At 46.0% G+C, this 15,644-nt stretch overlaps 1 protein-coding gene across 1 annotated transcript in view; it reads right to left on the reverse strand.

Moving 5' to 3' along the window:
• The window catches only part of HEG1 (heart development protein with EGF like domains 1), an 83,821-nt gene that overhangs the window by 24,894 nt on the left and 43,283 nt on the right, over positions 1–15,644 (reverse strand). The window contains exons 10-13 of the mRNA XM_065942267.1: positions 10,694–10,797; positions 7,741–7,799; positions 7,255–7,415; positions 3,190–3,324 (exon numbers count right to left, since the gene is read on the reverse strand). Of these exons, the coding sequence (XP_065798339.1) occupies positions 3,190–3,324; positions 7,255–7,415; positions 7,741–7,799; positions 10,694–10,797 (459 nt within the window). The remainder of the gene's footprint in view (positions 1–3,189; positions 3,325–7,254; positions 7,416–7,740; positions 7,800–10,693; positions 10,798–15,644) is intronic.

Below are 15,644 nucleotides of genomic sequence, written 5' to 3' on the forward strand. Positions count from 1 at the left end.
GGAGTAGAAGTGCCATGCCTGGCAGTCCCCACACTACAGCTGGGTCATGGGAGCAGGGAAGGCTGCCCTTGGGTGACCCTCGGCTCTGATGGCAGGGCAGCCACACAGACTGCAGGTGCCCCAGTGACTCATCCCCACCCATCTCAGCCCCAAGGCAGGCTGAGGTCACACTAGTCTGTTCTATTCTGAACATTTCTTCCTGGAAATGTTTTTACATCAGATCTACCCACCCAACCCTCATTTGCTGGGTAGGAGCTTTCCACGCCGAGGCTGTCATCCACCCAGATGAAAGGTTCATGTGTTGTCCTGCCTGTGAGCTGATGGGCTGGGCTGTTTTCACGTAGCTTCAGAAGTGGCCTGGCTTCCTGGTATAATGATATTTCCATAGTTCAGATGGGCTCATTCAATCATTCATCAAAGACCAACTGCTACCATGGGCTGCTCTCGGGCTCTGGGAGGGAAGCCTTGTCACAGGGCACTCCAGTGGGCCTGAAGACCCAGCTCCTCATCTCCATACCCTAGAGGGACCCTGACCCACACAGCACTGAAGATGAAATGAATGTGGCAGTACTCATATATACCCAAAGTGGGCTCCCCCTATTGATACGAACATAAGCAAATTCAGGCCTTCTGGCCTTTTAAAATAAAATCAGTACATGGTGGAACCTTTAAGGCTTCTTTGCTCCCTTGCAGGAAACCAAATCAAGACCTGCCAAACTTGTCATATCACATTTGCTGCCTATTATCCATTTGTTCCTTCAACAGACATTTGTAGAACCCTACAATGTACAAACATATTCTACAGACAGGCACCCACTTCCCTGATGGCTCAGATGGGAAAGAATCTGCCTGTAATGCAAGAGATCTGGGTTCGATCCCTGGGTTGGGAAGATTCCCTGGAGAAGGGAAAGGTTACTCACTCCAGTATTCTTGCCTGGAGAATCCCATAGAACAGCGCTGAGCAGCGCTGTGAGCTTCACACATCAGCCTAGACTTCACTGTGAAGTGCTGGTCACTTAGTCGTGTCCGACTCTTTGGGACCCCCTGGACTGGAGCCTGCCAGGCTCCTCTGTCCAAGTATCTGCAGTCCAGTCAGAGGAAGAGACTTGCTAACGGGTGGTTGGGATTCATCAGGACATCTGCATGATGGAAGGAAGCTAAAAGACATCCATGGGAAGGATACCTACTTTAATTTTACATGATGCTTTGAAACTCTGGTAAAGACATTTTATATGAGATAGTAGGAAGTGTGTGTGTGTGTGTGTGTGTGTGTGTGTGTGTGTGTACAACAAAAAAAACAACATGCAGCTGCTAATATGCGACTGTTAATTGTAGAGATTTAGAAAACACATGCCCATATGCCTTTATCCTCAATTTACACCAGGGATTTACCCAGATTTGAGGTGTCTTAAGAGTACTCCTTTTAATCATCCCTGTTGCTCCAGCACCAATGGCCAGAAGATGTCACTGTAACCCCTCAGAACCCAGCCATGGGTCTGTGGCCCAAGGAGCTCCAGGATCATCATGGAGCCCTGATGGTCACGGATGAAAATCTAACCAACAGGATGCCGCAGAAACCAGGCTGAGTAGGGCCTTGGCTGTAAGCCCAAGAGCTAACCACGGCTTCCTTATTCCGATTCTTGGGTCACTACTTAATACACATAACTTTGCTGGTGCCTGTGTTGCTGCGTCTGGTAAATCTTCGGCAGCTCTACTACTGCTAACGCTAGCCTGCAGGTGACACAATTAGGAAATTGCGGGCTTGCCAAGAGAGGTAAATGACTTAGGCCAGTCAGAAGCAGAGGTGGCAGGGCTATTCTTGAGACCAGCTGAAATTGCACAGGCCCTGCGTACAGAAGCCACCACTCCTCGGCCCCCCAGGGGTCACACAGCCCCCAGTTGTGTGGATGTCAGCAGAGGCCACCGGCCCGCCTGAAGTGGGCTCGGTGCCCCAGTTAAGACAGGCCAGGAGCACTGTGCATGAAACCAGGTAAGAAGGACCTAGGAAGCAGCAGCTCCACATCAAAGTGATAGACTGACGGGGTGCTGAGCGTGCCCTGAGCTTCAGCATCAGGCCCGCTGCCCCGCAGAGTGGGCCCTCCTCTTCAAACCCCGCCCAGGGTTGCATGCAGAGCCGGGACGGTGCACTTTTAAAGTGCCTAAGTCAGAGGGTCTGAAGCTCAGGATACCGCATTGCCCTGAGATGCATTTTTATCCTCTCCTCTAACAGAAGTCCTGACAGAAATGAGTGGCATGTCACCCTTCCCTAGGACACCATCTTTACTCAGATTCCGGAGCATCTGCCACTGGCAGGTGTTGGCCGAGCAGGAAAACTGGGCCACACACGTTCTCATGTGACGCGAGCCCTAAGGCTGCATGACACCTTTATGCTGCCAGCTTTCCTGTGACTGTGAATTGCAGCAGGCTTTTATAAGTCAGGGTATCCAGTGCTCTGTATTTTAATTCATTTTATTTTAAAGCAGTATTCATGCACTGTATTCAATGAACAGCCAATATCTGAAACTGGATGAATTTAATCCTCACCCAAGAGGTTAGCAGAATCAGGTTTCTGACATAAAATCTTTAAAACCAGAACCCACTGGTTCAACAATAACCTGGGTAAAACACAAGAGCAAATGTTGATGGCTTACAAAGTACCTCCATAACCACTGCCTCTTTAATTCCTAGAATATCTGATGATGTCTCACTGCACCCATTGCACAGAAGAGGGAACTCAGGCTCAGCCAAGCAAAGTGACTTGCCCTAGATGATAGAGGATGGGTAGGCAGAAGAGGGTTCTGACTCAGGTCTCCCAAGCTGCCAGCTACTGCTAAAGGGTACACCCCTGCCTTCATGCTGGTATTTCCACTTTAAAAGATTAGCAGACAATAGAATAAAGCTTTAGGAATTAAAACAGTAATTTTTCTAACTTCCTCTAAGTAGGAAAAAAAAGAAAAGGCCTGGCCACCCCAGGCATTCCATTCTCTTTTCTTTTCCTTTGAATCTGATTGGCCAGACCAGTGCGCACCAGTCAGAGATAATGCTATTATTCCAAAGAGATAACATATTCAACCCAGCTGGGAGCCAAACAACCAGGACCAGTTACCCCCAGATTAGAATGGTCACCCCCAGAGCAGAAAGAAGCCCCTCCCCCATCCCTCCATCCCCAGGCCCCAGACCTGCCGCTACCTCGACAGGAGTGGTCCATCTTGTTGAACTGGAAGTAACCGGACTTGCACTGGCAGAGCGCGACCCCGTCCAGATCGGTGCAGATGGAGGTCTCCTTGTCACATTCTGGAGTCTTCCGCTTGCACAAGCTGCCCGCTGAAATGGAAAAAAAAGACAGTGAAATAAAACAAAACCTCCTCCATGTCAAACATTAAGATGCATGCACTTTCTATTTCAAGAGGCTCAGAGAACAGTTTCCAAAAGAGCCTGCGTGGAGCACACTTCTCTCAGGGTGTCCTTCTGCGCTGCCTTCTTCCACTCCTTCCCCGGGGCTGGCCCAGCCTGTTACCAAGTTTACACAGCATGCCACAGGGAAAAAACAAACCTAGAAGAAATGGGGTACCATCCCCAGCTCCAGCATCCCCTGCAAACACTGCCCGCAATAGGTGGGGTCCTCTGCATCTTCTCACTCAAGGGCTGTAGTGGAGAACCAGTACAAACCCAGAAAGCATGCCCCTGCCCTCTCAGGGAAGAAGATCCATCTCAGTCCGCTGCTGCCGAGCAGACTTGAGAAGAGGTGTGGAATGTAATCTGGATATCTGTGCTCCATCACTGTCCGCCTCCCCACTATGCCTGGGGCTGGCTCGGCTCTGGGTGGTCAGCGGGGCTGGTCCACACTCAGGCTTGACACACACATGCTGAAGGAGGCACTCGACAACCGGTTACCAGGCCGAGAGGACTCTTCCCTGCTCTGCTTCCTTCACTTTAGAGCCTCAGTTCTTCCATGTGTGCATATCCACCTGGCTTTGTCCAGCCCTGGGCATGTGGGCCACGCTCATTTCAAGGACGACAAAGAACTCTCTCATGATCATCAAAGAGCATTCACTGTGGCACATGTGGCCCTCTCTGAGGTTGCACACAGTGAATCCTTGCTTGGGTTGTACATAGCAGGTCCTCTGTGAGGTTGTAAACAGCAGGCCCTCTCTGAGGCTGTAAACCCCTCTCTCGGGTTGAATGGGTTGTAATATAGCAGACCCTCACGAGGCATTAAACAGCAGGCCCTCTCTGAGGCTGTACACAGCGGACACAATGAGAGTGCTTTTACCATCTAAGATTGGTCTGAACAAAATTGGGATTTACAGACAACAGAACAGAAATATAAATCAAGGGATAGTAGAGAGCATCTTATTTACACCACTTACAGACTGATGTACACCATTGTTTTTGGTGGGTGGGAACAAGTTCAGTGTGAGGATGGAGCCAAGGAAGGGCGACGGGTGCACACCGGGCAGTGAGGTTTGGGCTCCCGTCTCCCACCTTAAGAAAAACACCAACTGATTCAAAAACCCAAACCAGGTGCCTGCTCTTCACGCGGCAAAACTGCGCCCCCTCCCAACCTCAGGCAGGTTCGTGTGACAGGAGCGGACACCCACCCAGGGACCCCAGCATCCACCCCCTTGTCTGAGTTCTGAGAGCCACGGGCCTATGGGTGGCTTGCTCACAGGGAGGTTAGTTTAGGACACAGCTTCAGCTCTCAGTGCTGAATTTCCTGTCTTTATCAGTGGAAGCTGGCGTGCTAAATCAGAACCCTATTTGTGTGTGTGATAGAATTTCCTTTGTTTATTGTGAAAGGTTTGTATTTAAGGGAGAAAAATGAAAAATGGAAAATCTCACCAAGCAAACTGTGAAGCTGGCACAGAGGGCGTACTAAAGGCCACAATCTCTCATCTAAACTTTTTGAAGTCTTTATATTAAGAAGTACCTCCAGCACAAAAAGGCCGTCCAGGCCAGTACTAGTTTGTGCAGCAGCCAGTCTGAGCTGCCTGGCCTGATTAGATATTTTCTGGAAGCCAATGTCACGTTTTCCCTCTGCCCTGCCCAGAAAGCCTGCCTGCGGGCAAATACCACTCGCCTTGCTGAAGCGACTCTGCCCTGAATCGAAGCAGATTCCCTCGAAGGCAGGGGAAGCTGGCCCTGCCTTTGTGACGGAGGGGCTGCTGTCCTCCAGATTCTTAATATTTTGTCATCAATCCATCAAATGGAACCACATATAATGCAGTTTTCATTTTAAGCCTGGCGATGTGATTTTTCTGCATCCACAATTCCCATGGTCCTTCCTGGGCATAACATCCGCCAAACAGACAATGAGAACTGATGTAAATCTAAGGCTGGGGCACTCCTCTGGGGGATTTCCAAGGACTCGAAACCTCTGGAGAGATGAGAGCTACAGTTCTTTGAAAGGCAAGGAAGTAGATGTTTTGTGAATTGAAAGGGAAAATCCCTCCCGTCCAATGGCAGCATCCAGAGTAGCCCATGGCTTCTCATACGCTGGGAACAACCAGAGGTCAGAACCTGACCACTTTGGCTCATCCAGCCTGACTCTCTAGCACTCAGAGAGGTGAGTGAGACACCAAACACGTGCTGGCAAAACCTGGAGAAGCCCTGGGAGGAAAACAGAGAAGTGAGGCCGGGTTCAGCCAGGAGGCACTCGGGCTCGGAAAGCAGAGTCAAAGAATGGGCACCGGCCCCTGCGTGGACAGGAATATATGGGAAATCTCTATATCTTCCTCTCAATTTTTCTATGAAACTAACGCTGTTCTAAAATTTTTTTTAAGTTTTTAAAAAATAAAAAGCATGGGACTTTGGCAAGGAAGCAAGGGAAGACAGGAGCTTTCCCATAAGCAGCTGGAAGAAGGAGGGTCAGAGCATGGGCAGGGCAGCCACTGGCAGGGCCTTACAAACCCAAATATCTGGCCACTTGATTGGCAAGACAAGAAATGTGTTTACGAAAGATGAAACAGTAACCTGATATAATGTTGACCATGCAGAACACACAGCGTACGTGTTTTATGAACTGAAAGGTGCCCTTTCCCCTTTCTGGGACGGAAAAATCGGGACCTTTGCATCAATGGCAAGAAAAAGAAAGCCAAATCAGAGTTCTTGCCTCAAAAGGTAGAGCACAGTATGAGGGGGCAGGAACTTTTTAGCTAATTCCCCAATGAAGCTGAATGACAGCAACTTCAACTCCAGAATGTTGGGCTCTTTCTTTTTCCTTCAAGTGAATGACTAGCCCTAAAATGGGCCAAAGCTCTAGCATTTATAGAGCTTTGGCCAGCTCTACAGAGCACAGTCCACAAGGAGGGCTTTCAGGACCAGCTCTTACAAAGCTCTGGCTCACCGGGAAGGCCCAGGATCTGCTCGCAGACAGAGAGCCAAATCTGCTACCTACAGTTGAGATCCAGCATCTGGGCACCAGATGGGGAGGCTGACTCTGACTCTGCATCCCTCACCAGTCCTGTGTGTAGTAAAATGAGCCAACCAGAGCCAACTCAGACCACTTATGAGACGCAGCAGGGGCAGGCCCCCCTGCATGAGGAAGCACTTTTGATTCCAGCAGAGTTTTCCCATCTCGGAGGTGAAACCTCCCTTCCAAGACCCAAATTTGCCTTCCAAACTTGTTTCTAATCCCTTTATTCATCTGTTTCACACCAGATGCTCTGTAGAAGCTTTTGACAAAAACAGATAAAGAACAAAAAAAGAGAAATCACGGACGGCACCATGAGCTGTCTGGCTTCTAATCTTTACCTTGTTTCTGTGCATTTAGAATCTGCAAACAAATACACAGAAGGATGGGAGACACTGCATATGCTTTATTTACCTAATGGCATGTCATGATGAAGGTTTCAGGCCATTGACAAGTGTTGTACATTCTGTGTGTGAATTCTACCTCCCCAGAGGGAGAGAGCCTTTCAAGGGAAAGAAGAGTGATTTCTGCTTCATTACATCTGCTCCTATATCCCTTCCAATACCAACACTGTAGAGGAGAAATAGAAACAGCATGCCAAGGACTGAGAGACTTTAAGGCTGTGTGTACAGGATTATGTGTGTGTGTGTATGCATATGTGGGTCAGTGCACGTGTACACAAAGATATACACACACAAAGCCCTTGTGCTTAATGCCCATTTCAGAGACAGGCCAGCTCTATGACAAGTTTCTTGGACCTGCACCCAGAAGGCCTTACACTTCTAACCTAGGTCTGTGCCTAACTGGATGGGGGGTCCTCCCAGAGGGCCCCCCTCTCTTACCTCTAAAGATCCGCCTCTGAGACCCTAAGAGCTGGCAGACCTCAGCAGAGGCCCGGCAGGAGTTGACACATTTCTGCATCCTGTCGGCCAGGTCGAACAGCGTCACGTTGGAGGCCAGAGAGAAGGTGGCTTGCAGTGACATCATCACAACACTGGACTCCCTATAGGCAAAGTATGCATGTTTTAATCATCCTAAACTGATATGTGGGTCCCAGGATTTTTGGAAAATGAGTGTCCTCCCCATTCTCCAGTGAGGGCCTGGGAGAGTATGTGACCTTGGTTCTGTGACCTTGGCCTGGGATCACCCCTCGTAGCCTACAATGAGCTGACCTAACTCACAGATAGGACCTCTTCCAAAAGGCTCTCCATGAGAAATTACATTACAGTCAAAACAGGGGCCAGTTTTGTTGCCATCACGCTTGTTAGAATATCCTCCCCTTTCTATAGACTGGTCCACAAACAAGCACATATAATCCTGCTACTTACCTAGAAACATGAGCTGTGGATCGGGTATAACCAGGTAATGTTGAGAAACACACATTTAACTGAAAGGAAGAAATTTATCATTAACTGTGAGTCAGACAAAAAAGCCTTGAACCTAGAACCAATTTCCTATTTTCAAGATCAAACAGGCATTTTCCAGTCATCGAGTTATCAGCAGGCAGCCTCACACAGGAGTGGTGTCCTTTTTTTTTTGTTCCTTTCTTAAATGCCTTTCTACTCTTATTCTGTTGTTCCATGAGCACAAAGGGAGAGAGGCAGATAGTAAATCAGTGGGGGAAAATCTTGGCAGGAAATGATGTTCAGAATAGCACCCTTGGATGCAAAACATCTTCAAAGGAGCAGATCTTGTCTAAGGCCCAGGGTTTCAACAAACCTCAGAGGCAACTGTTTATTTGGACTTTGCATAGTGAACAAGACTTCCTGAAAAGGCTGGGTTCCTTTCAGCTCCCTCAGGTCTGGCAGGTCTTACACAGACCCTTCATAATCTACAATGAGTTGACCTAACTCACAGATAGGTCCTCTTCAAAAAGGCTCTCCATGGGAAATTACATTACACGGGTCAAGAGCCCTTTTGTTGAGAGCAAATTAAGAGTGACTCCCTGTGTTTGCCTTGTGTCCTTGGAAAGAGCAGAAAATCCCTGTGGGGCATGATGTACCATGCCTGCTTCCCCACTCTGCCGATAGCATGAACTGGGGCTTGGGGCTTCCTTTCGTGCAGCTGAGGGTCTCAATACCTTGACCAATGCAACCTACCTGTCTTCAATGCCTGTGTGTCAGACATATCTCATCCTTTACAAGATGGATTCAGACACAGGATGCTGTCAAACCCTTTTTGTCTTTGTATTAACATTGCTTTATATTCATAAGGCAATGATTTATTATTATTAAACTTTCTTTTTCCTCAGGAAAAAACAGAAATAGCACATTTCAGAACAGAACAGCATCTTGGGGAAGGCCATTTGAGTCACAGCCCAAATCCTCTCTAGTCATAGCCTAAATCTTCATTATTTCTTGGGGGAGGGGATGTCACATCACTAATAAATTATATGTTGATACTGGATGTGTGTGCACGTGTGCTGTTGCTTCAGACATGTCCCACTCTTTGCGACCCTACAGACTGCAGCCCACCAGGTTCCTCTGTCCGTGGGATTTTCCAGGCAATACTGGAATGGGTTGCCATGCCTGGGTTGCCCAGGAATCAAACCTGTGTCTCCTGCATTGACAGGTGGACTCTTCACCACTGAGCCACCAGGGAAGCTGGTTGATATTGAGTAAAACTGAGCAAAGCAGATGGGTCCCTGGGGACCATGTAATGGGAAGGACTGTATCTCTGCAGGAGGTTCTCAGCCCCTGTACTATCTTAGAAGGAATACTGACCTACAGCCCAACAAAGAGGCAGCTGTAGTGGGGTGCCAAGAACACTCACTATAGGGTTTGTAGACATAAAACCCTGCCATTTAGTAGAGAATTTGACCTTACCCAAAGAGAGGTCTGGCCCCTGACTCCTGGAAGGTAATCTCTAATCCTTTGGAATGTCCTGCTTTTGTAGACCTGGAGGCCCTGGCCACTCCAGATAGTCTAACAGTATGACTTGTGCTGGGGGTTTTGAGTTACAAGGTACCAGCTGGACCTCCAGAGGGGCGAGAGACTCAGGTCAGGCTTACAGGTAACTATCCGTGTTTTGGCTCCAGACACCAAGGCTCGGTGAGTCTGCCTGGTTGGCGATGCTCCATGAATACTGTATACATCATTGCCGAGAGGCGTCAACCCGGTCTATGACCTCACAGAGAGAGGACGACTGGAATGAATTTGAAACCCTCCTGGACTCTGCCCCATGCATCTTCTCTTCTCTTGGCTGTTACCTGAATCTTTCCACTATAATAAACCCTAATCTTGAATTTAACAGCTTTCAGGGAGATTTCTGAGTACTTCTAGTACATTATCAAAACTGAGGGCCTCGTGGAGATCCCTGAACTTACAGTTGGTATCAGAAGTGACAGTGGTCTAGTGGATTGTTTCCTAACTTGGCACCTGCTCTGTGTAAACTCAGGCAATGTCATTAACTTCCAGAGCCCTCCAGGTTTTCACCTCTAAAGGTGTTGGCAATACTTCTTACAGGAGGCAAAGGGCCTGTCACAGAGTAGATGCTCATAGAGAAAGGGAACTGGAATCTAATTTTTACACAAATCAAACCCATGGTCTTATAAAATCTTATAGGTTTTGGCTAACATACTCTTACCCACATAGAATAAGTAAAATTAAAATCAGAAATCAACCTCTAAAACTTATTTTAATGGCAAATTTCAAGTTTCTGAGCATTAACTCTTAGACCCTGGTAGCAGCTGAGAAGCAAAATACTGTCTGAGCTTCATTTCTCACTCTTCTCCCTTCCTCTCCATTTTTACTTTTTTCCTGACAAAAAGGAGGCAAGGAGGGAAAAAAGAATCAAAGGCCCCCAGATAATCCATTCAGTGAATTCTCAACCCTGGATAATGGGATTAATTTCCACCTTTGTCATTCCCTTGAGAAAAAAGCATCATTCTCCCCAAGTTCTGAGACACACACACAAAAGTCACATAGCAGGTCAACAGCAGATGGGACGGCAGGATTCTCTAGGTCTTTCCTCTCTACCAACAGCTCTTACTGGTACATGTCACCTAAGTGTGTGACATGGAGAAGAAACAAATGCCAAGGCATTGATAAAAGCAGTTCAGGAACACACATTAGAAGAAATGCTTCTACCACCATCACTAGTTCTCAACACCTCCCTACTATTTCTGAGAGGCCTTTAATTTTACCCTGACATTTGCCTTTCAAATATGATAGAAATGAACAGTCCAGGAGATACAGGTGATCCTCAGGAGGTTCCCACTCTGAATAAAATCTGTTCTAGAAGACAAAGGACTAGCAGAGAGATGCCTCTTGGGAAACTTACCATTTTGGTGATCTCATTTTCAACTTCACGGAGGTCTGAATGTTTTTCCACGGTGGTATTAAGAAACGTTTTCTTTAGTTTAAACTCTGTCACGAAGGTTCTAACTGAAAATGAAAACATAACCTGTTAGACCTCACAAGGTCAACCTGCACAAGCGTGAGCATCTATAAATCTCAAGGCAGCCAGCTTTCCTCCACCTCCCAAGATGCTCTCCAAACATTTTTTTCTCCTAGAGAGTGGAGACCACCTCTCCCTTCTCAGGGTTCCTCTAGCAACGTGAGCACTTACTCAGTTGAGCTGAAAGCTCAGACTGAGCAGACCTTTGGGTGAGAGGCTCCAAGCAGCCTTTAGCCTACATGAGCACGAGCCTTCCTCACCTCTCCAATGGGCTCACACATCTTAGATGCTCAGTGAAGCTGTGACAGAGAAGAGGTGAGCTAAGGAAACAGTTTAAGGAGGAGGGGAGGGAGACCTGAGGCTGGAAAGACTTGTCAACACCTATAAAGCTTCGGATGAAGGAAAGTTCTTGCTTTCTAGGTCTTTTATCAAGTTAGTTAGCAAGCCCTAACTTCAAGGGTGTGCTCTGATTTCCTCTTCTCATTAGTCACCTCTACCCAATCACTATTCCTCTTGCTCAGAGGAAATGTCTGTTCTATCATTGATAAAAGAGCCTTCCAGAAGCTGGGTTACTTCCCAGGATCACCCAGCTCCCAAGAGCCAAAATTAACACTTAACATCATGTGCGTCCATCTTCCAAGGTCTTCTTCCCCTTAAATCCTCAGCCCCCTGAGGAATCTGACAGTCTAAGGACAACCAAGTGGCTGCAGAGAAAGGTGTCAAACATCTGAAGCAGGACCCCACTGCAGGGAGCTGCCAGACTCCATGATTATAAGCTGTATATGAAAACAACCCATATTCAAGATACCGTTGGGTTCAGACACAAAAGGATGTAGCCCCATTTTCCAAGGTCCATTTCACTGCTAAAATAAAATTCTAGTTAACATCAATCTGTGCTGATTGGGCCTAAGGGGAATGGAACTTACAAATGGTTAGGCAATCAAAAATTAGGGTAGCCTGCCTTATATCTGGTTCTTATGTTCCTTTAGATTAAATCTTATCTCTCCCTCTGGACAAGAAAAAAAAAATCTCAACACAGAAACCCATGAAGCTGCTCTTTCACAGAAAGCTTGCCTGCTGAATTAAGAAGAAGGCCCACAAATGAGCCAGGGAAAACATTTAACATCTTATACTTACTGTCTAAAGCCCTTAATCCTTATTTAACATCTTTTTGCTTGTTCTACAGTTCACTGAAGCCAGCTGCTTAGGACTCTTTCTGAGCAGCAGGGAGCTCTTTGAAAACATTCTTGGCCAAATGAAAGCGTTTCAGCACGCTCTAATTTGCATGTTCCTCTGATGCTTATGAACAATGAAGCTAAATGACTTGAAAAGGGAAAGATGATTGTTAACACAGTAAGCAGCTCTCCTCCTGATCCATGGTGCCTGTGGGACACTCCACACACAGGTTTCCAGAACAGTCCCCCCACTCGTACATCCTCAGGTCTAGGTCTGCACCCAGACTCTCTGTGCAGAAACACACATATGGTAACTGGCAAGTACAGATCTCTTCTGAATCAGGGCAGTAAACATGGCCCCTGCATCCATGTGAATATGAACAAGGCTCCACAGTGTCCCCCAGGCATAGTCACATCTTCACACTGCAATTACATCATCTGGCTTTAGGGCAATTTTTTCACTGGTAATTTACATGTTATCTAAGTGATTCTTAAAAGATCCATAATTATTGCTCTGTATTCAGAGTAGTTTATCACTTTCACTGCTTTCAGTTCTGGTCCAAGAGATTAGAAACCTAATGTCAAAGGATACCTCCCATCTGAAGGATCCTACCACTTTCCAAGCTTGCTCAAATATATTATTTATTTTGATCTTCATAATATCCTTGAGTGGGAAGCAGAGCAGGTGGTAATCTGGTTTTACAGATGAGGAAATTGAGGCTCAGGGAGTCAATGTGCTGTACATGCTGACCCTGGAACTGGAAGCCTGGCATTTGAGTCTCTGGGCAAGTATACTTTTCCATACTGTTTCAAAATAAAATCATTTCCGTCTCCATTCTTAAACAGAAGCGCCTCACTTATTTCTTACAGGGTGCAGCTAAATGGAATAGGTTACGAGGATGTCTTGACTTTGACTGATGTCAATATTCTCAGATTTTTCTTCCTTAAAAATAACACTTTGACTTGATCCCTGTATTTTAAACAATTTTCAAATTTGACCCTTATTTTAGTAGGGTACAGTTGTTGAAATACATTTCTAGCCCCAAAATGGAGCTATACCTGCCTGGGGTGCCACATCAGCAAGTCCAACTTTCAAGTTCCTAAAAATGCTCCCCTTGATTAGTAATGCAGCGCATCAGTCAGCCCATCCTCAATAATGAAGCCAACTCTGGGCTCTATACTTCTTTCTAAATAAGGTCAGATATGCAACCCCAGACAATCATGCCCTGTTCCCCATTGCTGCTTCTATGTTCTATAAAACTCAGCTCAGTTCAGTTCAGTTGCTCAGTCATGTCCAACTCTTTGCAACCCCATGAACTGCAGCATGCCAGGCTTCCCTGTCCATCACCAACTCCCAGAGCTTGCTCAAACTCAAGTCCATTGAGTCAGTGATGCCATCCAGCCATCTAATCCTTTGTCATCTTCTCCTCCTGCCTTCAATCTTTCCCAGCATCAGGGTCTTTTCAAATGAGTCAGCTCTTCGCATCAGGTGGCCAAAGTATTGGAGCTTCAGCTTCAGCATCAGTCCTTCCAATGAATATTCATGAATGATTACTTTTAGGATTGATTGGTTGGATCTCCTTGCGGTCCAAGGGACTCTCAAGAGTCTTCTTCAACACCACAGTCCAAAAGCATCAATTCTTTGGTGCTCAGTATTCTTTACGGTACAACTCTCACATCCATACATGACTACTGGAAAAACCATAGCTTTGACCAGACAGACCTTTGTTGGCAAAGTAATATCTCTGCTTTTTAATATGCTATCTAGGTTGGTCATAGCTTTTCTTCCAAGGAGCAAGCCATCTTTTAATTTTATAGCTGCAATCACCATGTGCAGTGATTTTGGAGCCCAGAAAAATAAAGTCTGTCAGTGTTTCCATTTTTTCCCCATCTATTTGCCATGAAGTGATGGGACCAGATGTCATGATCTTAGTTTTCTGAATGTTGAGTTTTAAGCCAACTTTTTCACTTTCATCAAGAGGCTCTTTAGTTCCTCTTCACTTTTTGCCATAAGGGTGGTGCCATCTGCATATCTGAGGTTATTGATATTTCTCCTGGCAATCTTGATTCCAGCTTGTCCATCCAGTCAAGCATTTCTCATGATGTACTCTGCATATAAGTTAAACAAGCAGAGTGACAATATACAGCCTTGACATATTCCTTTCCCGATTTGGAACCAGTCTGTTGTTCCATGTCCAGTTCTAACTGTTACTTCTTGACATGCATACAGATTTCTCAGGAGGCAGGTCAGGTGGTCTGGTATTCCTATCTCTTTCAGAATTTTCCACAGTTTGTTGTGATCCACACAGTCAAAGGCTTCGGTGTAGTCAATAAAGCAGAAGATGTTTTCTGGAACTCTCTTGCTTTTTCAATGATCCAGTGGATGTTGGCAATTTGATCTCTGGTTCCTCTGCCTTTTCTAAACCCAGCTTGAACATCTGGAAGTTCATGGTTCATGTACTGTTGAAGCCTGGCTTGAAGAATTTTGAGCATTACTTTGCTAGCATGTGAGATGAGTACAATTGTGCAGTAGTTTGAACATTCTTTGGCATTGCCTTTCTTTGGGACTGAATGAAAACTGACCTTTTCCAGTCCTGTGGCCACTGCTGAGTTTTCCAAATTTCCTGGCATATTGAGTGCAGCACTTTAACACTCAGTAAAACTCACTTTTGCCCAAAATGGCTCCAAATGAGTGTTCCTCCCATGGTTTGTGAGGCCCTGTACTTCCCCAGTCCATGAACTGCTTTCCCTTTAATAAAGGACATCAAACTCGTTACCAAATTGTTTTAGTTTTGTCATTTGACACCACCTTCTTTTTTTTTTTTTTCCATTTACTTTTATTACTTGGAGGCTAATTACTTTACAATATTGTAGTGGTTTTTGTCATACATTGGCATGAATCAGTCATGGATTTACATGTATTCCCCATCCCGATCCGCCCTCCCACCTCCCTCTCTACCCGACCAATCCCTCTGGGTCTTCCCAGTGCACCAGGCCCGAGCACTTGTCTCATGCATCCAACCTGGGTGATCTGTTTCACCATAGATAATATACATGTTTTGATGCTGTTCTCTTGAAACATCCCACCCTCGCCTTCTCCCACGGAGTCCAAAAGTCTGTTCCGTACATCTGTGTCTCTTTTTCTGTTTTGCATATAGGATTATCGTTACCATCTTTCTAAATTCCATATATATGTGTTAGTATACTGTAATGGTCTTTATCTTTCTGGCTTACTTCACTCTGTATAATCGGCTCCAGTTTCATCCATCTCATTAGAACTGATTCAAATGAATTCTGTTTAATGGCTGAGTAATATTCCATGGTGTATATGTATCACAGCTTCCTTATCCATTCGTCTGCTGATGGGCATCTAGGTTGCTTCCATGTCTTGGCTATTACAAACAGTGTTGCAATGAACATTGGGGTGCACGTGACACCACCTTCTTTTTTTTTTTAATTTTTTTTTTATAATTTATTTTTTTATTTTTTTAATTTTATTAGTTGGAGGCCAATTACTTCACAACATTTCAGTGGGTTTTGTCATACATTGACACGAATCAGCCATTGAGTTACACGTATTCCCCATCCCGATCCCCCCTCCCACCTCCCTCTCCACCCGACTCCTCTGGGTCCTCCCAGTGCACCAGGCCCGAGCACTC

This window comes from Muntiacus reevesi, chromosome 8, assembly GCF_963930625.1.
Source record: "Muntiacus reevesi chromosome 8, mMunRee1.1, whole genome shotgun sequence".
NCBI classification, from domain to species: domain Eukaryota; kingdom Metazoa; phylum Chordata; class Mammalia; order Artiodactyla; family Cervidae; genus Muntiacus; species Muntiacus reevesi.